An 11,419-nucleotide genomic window follows, 5' to 3' on the forward strand; every position below is an offset into this window, starting at 1 on the left:
AATTCAATACCAGCAGAAGTGTAGCCAGACAAGTTAGCGCCATGCTAGTTAATTTTAGCTACTGTTGTTGTAGCTGTAATTCATGCAAAGACCAGGAAGCACATAGCAACCAATCACACTGGCCACATCTTCCACCCCCCCAAGTTTGAAATATTCTGTCTTCCTGCAGGACATCTCTAAAGCTCAGAGGATCGTCGCAGCCACTAAATCACCAGCGAACATCAGCATGAGTAGAGAGAAGGGAGGCAGTAAAGTGTGCCAGATGGAAAAGGTAAGTCTTGACAGCAGCAGGTGGCCTCCGTTTGACCTTGTTCTGTTGAAGTATGAGGAAGCTTAAGTATCTTTCGCTACACGGCTGGAATTAGAAATGAAAACGGCCTCATTCTCCAAGTGGAACAATCGGCTTCATCAGCTGGAAAACTACCGGCAACAGATTTCAAAGTTCTGATTTTTGATTTATTAACAGATTGACCAATATCACTCGATCCGAGCCTCCTCTGGAGATCTTAATCGTACCATTTGTAGTCCGTGCTATCACATGGCCCTTACGTGCACTGCTCTGCAGTTCACCGTGATTTCTCTCTGCTCCTGCAGGCTGCAGGTGACTGCTCCCAGAATCAGATGGAGGAATCAGTCGTGGGAAGTAAAAAGCTACCGGAACCACAGCAGGTGCGTTGGGCCTCATCCTGTGTGGAAATGATAACAGATGCAGAGTCGCTGCTCTTTTTGCAGCAGTGAATTCTGGGTATTCTTTGAACATGAGCTCAGGTATAGAGAGGAGAGCCTTAAGAAATCCCACAGGCTGTCAGTGTTCATCAATTCTTTTCTTCCAATGACAAAAAAGAGCAAGTGCATTCAAACATGTAGATGGAACGAAAGACCCGTAAACGCATTCCATCCAATCTGCGTCGAAGCTAATCTTCCGCGCTCCAGTCAATTGCACTACATGCAATTATAGCATTAGCCTGGCGCAGCCTCAGCGTCGCTGCCTTCTCCTCCTATTACTGAACAGTGTCACACCTGTGCGATGGTGGCAGATGGTGCAGCCAAACGATGCATCTCATTTCGACGCCACCGTGTCAATGAGCCACCATCTTGCATTTCAAGTGGCACGGTTCCATTTTTAGGCCAACTCTCTTTGCAAACGAATGTGTGATTAATTCAAGAAGAGATCCTGACAAATGGGCAGATTTCATTTCACTCCTTTAAGCCTGACAGATTTCCAGTGAGATTCTGGCCCTACCCACCACCTCCCCACCCCATAAAATACAACAATGGTCTGTGTCACCAATTCATAGCAGCTGATATTGATATTCTGTTTGAGATTCAGTGTCGTGAAATAACACTACATGATATTACATGCTATTGAAGTGAAAAGCAGCCCACTCCCCGCAGAATTCAGCTCGTCCGCATCAGCCCCAGACGTAGAAACTAACTGAAAATACAATAATGGATAAGCGGCGCTGTGTAAAGAGCATCTTTGTTGTAATGGAGAATCTTTCACCTTGTACTGCAGCACTGGAAGTGCACTTGTCTTCTTTTGTGGTCAGGATCTCAGTGCAGAGCGATTCGGCTGCAGCAAACAATTTGATTAGCAACGATTGGCATTTCAGTCCCTCTGGATCAATCTACATTATTGTGCCCTGGATTCCTGTCACTCCTCCACCTCCATTATGTGTCCTCATGTTCGATTTACTTGAAGAACCAGGACCCTGATGCAATCACACCCCCTTGTCTCCAGAGCTTGGGTGTTTTTGCATTTCCTCCAACACAAAAGCCAGTTTAAATTAAACAAAAAGAAATAAAATAAAAAAAAACATCCGTGCACAAGATTAACTGGCTTCCATGTCTTCTCTGCTCAATGCGGCCCTGGTCAACAGATCCCACAAAGATGAACTCAACAGTAAAGTAAAGGACTTGGTCAATGCATCTGTTCCACTCCATTCTGTTAAAGTTAATGAAGGCCTCCAATGTTTATGGGTATCTGTACTGATAATATACCTTTATCCTCCTGCTTCGGCAGCAAAACCCAAAGTTTCTGTTAAATTCATCAACTTAATTAATTGAATTACCGTTGCAGTGAATAATCCCGGTCTCAAAAGAACAAATATTAACTAATGAAGAAATTATGGAGCCCTGGGGAATAATCTATTTTCATAATGAGGGTGATTCCAGAATCAGAGCTGCTCCGTGTGGGTCCAGCTGCAGAGACTTCTGGTTCTCATCTCAGACGGCAGCAGAGTAAATGGACTGTGATACGCGTTTCTGTGATCAGCGCCGCTCTCGCTCGGAAGTTTATCATGCAAGATAATATGAGGGTTTCCAAAAACCATCATCTGTCAGTCTGTCTGTCTGTCAGAGCTTCTAAAGTAGATTTCTTTTTTTCTTTTTTAAGAATTAGGAGAATTTGTTGGTTGGAGCAGCAGAGAGTAAATAATAGCAGTCAGCCGCATTAGCTGAAGAAAGCGATAAATCAAGAAGAGGAATTGATTTACTCACTGTACAAATTGTTGCCATGGGGCCAGAACAGTGAAAGTGTTGTTCCGTCTGTTCCCGAGGAACACAGCGACTTGGTAAGAGAAAAGAAGATCCAAACTGCCTTCAAAATGATCCTTTTAAGGAAAGTTCTGCCAACTATTATTGACAGGTTTGCTCAAAACTTTCCAAAGGAAGTTTAAGCTGCTCATAAATAAGAGCCATTTTCACAGAAAAAACTAAAACGCATGTGAGGCAGATGGAAGCCAGAGTGACTGAAAGCAGCTCAGCTTCAGTCTGTCAGTGGGAGACTTTCTAAACGTGCACGGCTTCAGTTCACAGTTTGCTTTGCTGGTTTTTGTTCAGGTGAAGCTGCTGTGATTTCAGAATTATCTGCCATCCGGCCTTAAATGTCAGTGGTTAACGTGCAGGAAGATGCTTCGCTGGGGAGCAGTTTGGACTTTTGTGCGCAGTGCGCACGTGGGCAGGCGTTCCAGCCCTGAAGGGTTTGGAAATCAAATGCTTCCATGAGTTGGGACGCTCAAAGGTGAAGATTCATTGATGCCACCATAGAAAGAGAAATATGATGAGAGAAAGCACAAATACGGAGCCTATATTAGCTCTACTATGAGCATTTTATACTTTTGCTGTCATTTCACTGCCATAAGTAGTACTAATAGACTATATTCATGCATCTTCATCAAAGTAAAGCTCAGTTTTGTTCATTATTGTGCTGCAATTGGTTCATAATTCAGTGGATTTATGCTGATTTGATTATAAAACAGATGGCTTTATCTCTTATTGTACCAAGTACTGCGTTCAGTGTGCGAGCGTGCCTAAGGACGGGAGCACCACAAGCGTCATGGATGTGTCGCACAACTGATTTCCTCCTCTTGACAATGGCGGAACTGCAGTGGTGGCAAATGGTTCCCATTTGGATGCAGAACCATGAATGACGCAATCTGTGGCCTGCGCCGCTGTTTTGGTCAACAAAACTGCGCGACAGGGGGGTCCGACGGCCTGAGTGTCTCATTCAACAAAAGGTTACTGTGGTCGGATGCGGTTGTGCGGCTAATGGCGTGCGGGTGTGAATGTTAGGAGGGAGGTACTTGAGTGTGAGTGTACTTCAGGCTTAATAATCCTAGAATCACTGGCAGCATTTCTAAGCACAAACATCATCCTAATCAGACATTTTAGCTTAATGAGCACATGGAGGATGTGGAGTGTCCCCTGCTTAGATTACAGACCACCATGTGTCATTTGTGTAGCATTATTGTGTCAGTCTTCCTCATCATGAATCTTTATTATCTCCTGAACCCCTTCCCCCACAGCAGAGAAGCCAAACGCAGACCGGAAAATTCAACACAAAGCCCTCACGCAGCAGCGAGGAGGCAGAAGGAGGCGACAGCCAAAACAACAATCCACACGAACGCAACTGAGCGGGGGCCATTTCCACCAAAACGCAGAACTCCGGCAACGCCTGAAGGATCCTTCAAAGAGCACACACTGGCGCACTCTCACAAAAGGAAAATAAACACACACACATACATACATGTGCGCTTACACACACACACACACACACAGCTTCACAGAAACATATCAGCATTGTTTGCTAAAGCTGAGACTGGATCATTGTCAAATTTTCAGGCATCATCTGAAAACCTCCATAGTAAAAAAAGGCATGCATTCTATAGACATTCTTTTTGAGCTAGCGGTGGCACCGGTAACTTGTTTCATGATTGTTCATTTGTTGTTTACTTATCTGAGTTTGATTCTGCGTGAGGACACTGCTTTCTAAATGTTTGATCTTTCTAGGAAAATCCCTTTGCACTAGTTTGGTCTGACACTGTATAATGTAATATTGACAAGTAAGAAAGTACTACTTCTATTACCACTACTACTACCCAGCTTTGAATATTGTTTGTCACCCATTGTAGCAAGGTTAATTTACTGCACATTTTGAAATATAGAGGCTCAAGTTGGCTGGCCAACTGTTCAACATTTAATATTTCAGCACTCTTTCTGCCTTTACCAGCCCAGAGGCGATGAAGAGCCAAAGACTCACAATGGGTCGTCTCCCCAAGAATGTGCCATGCACTGAGTAGAAACTCCTAGCTACATGTATCCGTGTTATCTGACCTTTCTGTGTCCTTTCAATAAACTGTAATTTTCAGTAAATGTGTGAAGAATAAATGGTTCTTTGTGGGAAAGAGTCGGCTGAATATATTTGTCATGGCCAACAAATGAGCAGACGGCAGCGACAAGTGTTATTTTCAGTATCATTTTGTGGATTTGTTGTGTAATTCAATTAGTGGGCTAGCTGTTACACATTAATGAATACAAAATAAAACTGTTTCTAAATGTTGCACCCTCAAAGAAGCATGTCTAACCTTTAATAGTCGAATTGATACTAGCTTGGACATCAGGAAAAGAAAATAATTTTTTGAAAAAAAAAATCAATTATATACCTGTATATATAGACAGAGACAGAGAGAAAGACACACACAGACACACACACGAGTTTATTGATATTTGGTTAAGAAGTTTGGTTTTTGAAATGATCCATCATTATGGTAATTTACCGCCGCCCGTTGAACAAAACAGAGATCAAACGTTTTGTTAACTGTGGGTTCAATTTCTGCGAGTTAGAGCAGCGATCAGCACACAAATGTTGGCTTGAATGAATTGAATGAACGCTGGACCAAAAAAAACAACAAAACAGTACTTTTCATTTCGCTGCCATTTTCAAGACTTTTCCTATGACTTTCAACTCAAATCATCACCTCAAGGTGGCAGTGAGTTTTGGAGCATGGTGCTGCCAGTATGGTCTCCCCTGGCAAACAGGTCTGGGAGGAGGTAACAGACCAAGAATTGTTCAACCGCTCATTTGTGGGCTGTCAAAGGGAGCATGCACTTGGCAAAACTGCGACATCTGCGCGATAAAAGTCCACATTTTAGCGTGGCCTTTTAATGTGGGCAGCCTGAGGCCCACCTGTGCAATAATGGCGCCGTCTGATCAGCATCTTAATACCAACTTGTGAGGAGGATGGATTATCTCGGCACTGACACAGATTCAGACAAATTTGTGAATACGGAGAAAAAGTCCTGGGGTTGTTGAAAAACAGGAGCAAAAACAAAAGAATTGCATTGATATTTTTGTTACAGCTCCAATAACCTGTTAATCACCCTTTTGTGTGATAATTAGGGACAAACAAGTGTGATTATGCGGTATTTAAACACATTAATCATATTCTAACCAGCCATCTGGAACACCGGGGACTTTTCCTGGTGGGCCGTGTGACGGCTGACAAATGCACAACACATTATACACACACACACACAGTTGTTTAAAGAAGAACTCTGCCCTTTGGCTGACCTCCCAGCTCACCTCTGTCAGACTACAACACTGACCTCCAGACAGAATCTACTGTTCATCTCGGCACAATAAAGAAAACGGATGTGTGAGCATGACTATAACTCTGAGATTCCAGACCCCGAAATCTTACCTCAATATCCTCCTAAGGTACGTTGGAAGGACGTCCAATTTATAAAGTTTGCAACGACTTTATAAATTGGACGTCCTTGACTGCAAATGAGCTCCGAGATGCATCAGAGAGCCGAGTTAAACATCTGATATGGAGCAAAACTGAAGCGTCAGTGTCTGAAGTGGGACAGACGGAAACAGGCCACCATCTAAGACCTTCCAAGTGTGACTGAAATCTTCGGAGATTCAGCTCCCAATGCAGCCTGAAAGCCAAATATCCTTAATCGGCTTTGTGCTCGCAGCATCCTCTTGGTGACATTTGGTGCAGTCACTGGATCCAACGGCGACTGGGCTGGGAAAATGTTAGGCGACAGGTGTACGCTGCTATTTTAGGGTCCGTGATCCGGCCTTTGTTACAAGTCTGAGAGCCTTCTCTAGGACAAGTGTGCATCCTGCTGAGCAGTAAGCATACGGAACCGTCAGAGGCATTTGGAAACAAATGGTCCAACCTTCAAAACCTCCAATAAAATACTCAGAGCTGCCGAGGGACGCAAAGCCTGCTCGGAATCAGTTCCTTTGGGATTTGATCAGAGTAGTCGATCCTCGTTTGACTGCCTCTTCGTCACAGCTTTTTTTTGCTGAGCTACAGAGGAAATCTGCGTTTGCACTCAGCCAAGTGAAAAATAGTCTCCATTTAGTGTGTACAAACCACTACATATCCCACTAGAACTCATTCGCTTTACCATTTAGGAACACCATTTATGGATCATGGAAGGCTTCGGGGCTGCTCGCAAATCTCAGCGACGGCGCTCTTGCGTGAGGTGGTGACCGGCTCGACGGCCTCCTGTTTGCATCACTGAGCAAAAACTGGTCAAATTCAGCCGCTACCTCCTCTGGCGCACCAGAGGGAAGAAAGCCATCCAGACTGGTTAAGTTAAGCCATTGCAGATTTCAAGGGTCGTTTCAAAGATTGCTCCTTCAATTATTTTAATCAACTGAACCCTTTAAGTGCGCTCCTCGTCTCTTCCAGTCATGAATCACATTACACGGCTGCTTTGTATCTTTGTCTTCCGAGTGTTTTGCCAGAGATTACAACATCGATTGTGAACACATAAACCTCCACTCAAAGTTAAATACTGTTAATTAAACAAAGATGCAAATACCTTTGTTTTAACGTATAGAATCTAGACACCACTCAGGCACATATTGGAGAGGTCATCACCTGGATGAACGCTCCTTCTGAAAATCTGATTTTGTTTCCAAGCCACCCACACTCTCCGTCCTTTTTGCTAACACGAAACATCTGAGGCTGACAAATATTTACCGTCACCGCTTTTTTCAATTAATTCCTCAAGATTCAGGAAAATGGTCCCCCTCACCCATGGGAGGAGGGCTGTTATCTGATTTGATAATAGTCCATTAGTGGCATTAGTCAGCTTCCTTTTTCTGGCCACTTTGTTCTAAATGCTCTACACCTTTGCCTTATTTTAGCAGCGATTTCTCCATCACGTTTCTCTGCAGCGTTTCTGTGGAATTGGGCCGCCCTACTTGTGTCACGATTTTTAATGAAACGTGCACTTCTACTCCTCCTACAGCCACTGTGATGCTTCCCCCTGAGCACTGGATCAATGGCTCCTTGCATGCGCTCAGGTGTGCTGGGGATGAAGGTAGAAGGATTAACGGCGCGTCTCCTTTGAGACTATGAGAATGGAGGAGCTGTAAAAGCTGCTACGTCTGCTGACACTGCAGACCTTGTCTCCAATAACTCAGAGTTCTTTGTAAACCCCTGAGTTCCTACTGTACCTCTATTGTCTCTTCACCTCCACGCTTCAATGATTTTCTGCCCTACAAACTGTTTTAATTAGTTGACTCTCTTATTTTTGTCTGAGCGAGTCTACGTCTTTATTCAGGCTGTTTCAGTGCAGCCTCACCTAAAAAAGAGCCAAACCTTCACCTTGCTTATCTCTCCTCTGCTCCATTTCTAGGACTCAAAGCACTTTTTCATTAGCTGCCGTGGTTTTTAATCAAAAACAACATTACACAGTTCCCTCTGTTGCACTCGAGCAAATTTAAGGCTATTTGATGCAATGACTGTTGATTTAGTTTGTGTTGTTGCCATGGTAACTCCTGAACTCCTGTTTCTGTTACTAAGATATGGATCAACTTAACACCACCAAAGGTCTGCTCATTCTCTAGAGATCTTCTCATCCTTAGCTAGAACTATAGGTCGCTGAGCTCCACATCCTTACCTTTATTCCCTCTCATGTATGTCAGGTGAAGCACTTCAGATCACTATGTGCCTCTTTTTTTAGCTATTAAATAATCAAACGTATACTTCAACCAAACAAGTGAAGGCAACTAGCCTCTTCACACAAATGGAGAACCATGGCTAAGACAGGAAATGCCAGTGACTGCAGCCTGGGAATATAAAGTTAATTAGGCACTCAATCCGGTTATATAGGCTGCAGCATTTATTCCCTTTCTACCATTTCCTTTTGGGGGAAATGAATCATTTGTGTGAATGACTGAAAAATCTTTACAGGGCGTAAACAAAGGTGTTCAGATTTCCCACTCTTGGCCAGAGCTCTGGATGAATTGCCTGCTGATGTGTTGAGAGTTCATTTTTTAAATGAGGCAAAGGGTTGAGATGGAGAGGCCGTTTAGGCTCTGCAAATTCTCCCATAAATAAAAGGTAAATATTGGAGTGAACAGTTGATTTAAACTGATTCCGAGTGCACCGAATGAGTGCAAATCCCCTGGCAAGATGTTGTCTGTCAGTTAGATTAGCATTGATGCAGACGTCTTCTAGGACCCCCCAGCTCTCATTACTGCCAGCACTCCCTCTTTGGCTCCTAATTGTGAAACGAATCACATTTCTTTTGTTTCCCAGATGTTTAAAATCAGGCTGCGTGACAAAATAATCCTGACAGAATCTAGAGAAATCAATAAGAATGACGAAAGGCCTTCACAACTGCCCTCGATTTTAATCCGGCTGTAGATTGCATCATACAAAAGGAATAAATGTGACACCCAAATGTGTCACCACATCAATCCTTTGTTCAGCCCGATAGTATCAGCATGTAAAGTGATTGGACTACAGAAACTGAGTGCTTAAACCTTTATATTTATCATGTTTAATACGAGTTATTGAACCATTCAAAGACAGCTGCCAAAACAGATAAAGAGAAACTCCAACTTCCAAATATAAAAGCTATAACCCATCAACCGTGTCTCTTTGATAATGATGGGTTTCGTTAGTGTTCTCTATTAATTTCACCTTTGCAAATTTCAGCACTTTTTCTCTGCACATTTGCTCCCCATCTGTTCAGAAATCAGCCCTTAACAGAATGTTATAATACTAATGTCAGATCTTTTTGTAGTTTTGCTTCCTTAAAAAGTTTTCCAGCACATTTGGTGCAATCGACACTAAAAAATTGGCAGAAAAGGCATCCTGATTTAAAGCCAAGCTCATGATTCTGTTTGACCGGCTTTCCCCCACAGGCCTACCAGGGAAATGGAAACTACAGGAAGCTCACCAAAAACCCCTGCAGACGCCCCCCGACGCTCACCTCCCCAGAGTTTTATGTGGGCCCCGATGCCGTCTCAGCGCCTTGCAGCCACGCCACCCTACAGCCGAGAGCATTATCCTCACATTAGAGATGAATAAGTTATCCTTTGAAAGGTTAAAGCCCGTCTGCGATGAAGCATTCGGTCTGGGTCCTCGGACAAAATGATTGGCTTCGCGAGGTAAACAAGGAATTACACCAACACTGGCCGCTTTCTGGCACGGCTTGTATCAAATAACCTCTTTCAAGGTTTTATAGCCTCATCTCAAAAGATGACCCTCCTATATCTGCCTGGTTAATCAATAACCCCGATTTAAAAACCCTGGTTTATAGATGTGGCTGCATTCTCAGGCCAAAACCCAACTACAGTATTTGTCACTGAAATGTTGTTAACATCCCCGTAGAGCGGCGTGCATTTCAGCTCAAATAATCATTTAAAAGAGAGGGGAAAACTTTAAAACTGAAAAAGAAAGACAAATTCGAGGTCGTAACGGGAGATTGTTTTTATATCGATTCTTCTGTCTGTTTTTTTCTTTAGCGCTGGATTCCTCTGTAAAATGCCAGAAAGGACTAAACATGATTATTCAGCTCAGGATGACATTTTCAGTTTGTCACAAACCTGTTTACATCCCAGGTTGTCAGATGTGCTCACAAGTATACGTACATACCACAATGTACCACCTGGGTGTTGTTGTTTTTAAATAATATGACTGCCTAAAAGGTCCATGTCAAGACTCCCTGAGTCATTTCCATATAGTACCCAGACCTTTCATTGGAAATCAGACACCTCTGTCTCAGCAGCTGTGAATTGCTCATTAAGCCCCTCGGCTACACCGAACAGATAACAACTGTCAACGCTCTCATTAACACTGGGGCCATAAAAATACATTCTGGAGCGTCTGTGGGTAACGAGAGAAAAATACTAATGATCTGATCCGTCTTTCCTTGTCTCAGGCCAGCCAGTTTGGACGAAAACAAGGAGAGCACAATGCATCAGTCCAGTTCACCTTAATCTCTAGGTTGTCATGGAAAAAATAAAGAACAATCGCCCCACAAAAAAACAAATAGCTGCGCAAACAGGCTGAGCCTGGCATGCTCTACGTTTTCACAAGTCGGTTCCATTTAAGGCCATTAATGTTGTGAAAGCTCACATGCATGAAAACAGGGAAACGATGGCCGCGTTAACACCGTCGACCACTTCCTGGGTTAAAACCGACTTTCGCAGCAGCCACGGAATGAGTTTGAGGTCATTTTTTCTCCTCCACTTGTAGATGCCTCTGCTGACCTCTAAAATCTTGGAATAATTGAGGTGGAAAGCCTCAAAGAGAGGCCACGTATGTCAGGATGATAGAAAAGTTCAGCTGCTGTATTACAGTCCTGTCTCTTCTATTCAGCCTACCTCCAGAGCTCGACTTAGTCAGTATTCTCTGACGAATCAAAGGTCACGATAGGTGGAGCGCTTCTCTCCTTTCGTCTGCATAGACTTAGCAAACAAAGGAGGAAAGCAAATGTCCGAACGTCTCACCTTGAACCTGAGCCCTCCTGAGCACTGAGTTCATGAAACAGAACGCAACACATGCATTTCCTCACACATCCTGATTCCTCAAAACTCAATGAGGTTGGGTCATCTTGGGTCTTTTTCATTCCACTGTAACAGGCGCCACTCTGCCTTAGCACGACTGGCCGGCTTGTTTGTGTTATTGTGCAAACACACAAAAAAGAAGCCAAACCTAAAGCTATTACAGGGCTACGCTGATGGATGCTGCAGAGCTGTGTCAGTGGTCCTTCTGTGGATTGGAAAAGTACGACACTTTTTGCTTTGAAATGAGTTTGCCTGGTCTGAAACGACACATTTGAATCAACGTGGTAGCATGGTTTAGCTTTTGGAGCAGAT

General features: G+C 43.5%; 1 protein-coding gene across 3 annotated transcripts in view; it reads left to right on the forward strand.

Annotated features, from left to right (window-relative positions):
* Positions 1-4,685, forward strand: part of luzp2 (leucine zipper protein 2) — a 66,425-nt gene extending 61,740 nt beyond the window's left edge. For 2 of the 3 annotated variants that reach the window (XM_057020855.1, XM_057020837.1), the window contains exons 10-12: positions 170-271; positions 595-669; positions 3,807-4,685. In XM_057020855.1, coding sequence (XP_056876835.1) covers positions 170-271; positions 595-669; positions 3,807-3,914 — 285 coding nt within the window. In that variant the 3' untranslated portion in view covers positions 3,915-4,685. The remainder of the gene's footprint in view (positions 1-169; positions 272-594; positions 670-3,806) is intronic. The other variant, XM_057020847.1, reaches the window with a different exon arrangement.
* Positions 4,686-11,419: the final 6,734 nt, after the last annotated feature.

This window comes from Takifugu flavidus, chromosome 2 (assembly GCF_003711565.1).
Source record: "Takifugu flavidus isolate HTHZ2018 chromosome 2, ASM371156v2, whole genome shotgun sequence".
NCBI lineage: Eukaryota > Metazoa > Chordata > Actinopteri > Tetraodontiformes > Tetraodontidae > Takifugu > Takifugu flavidus.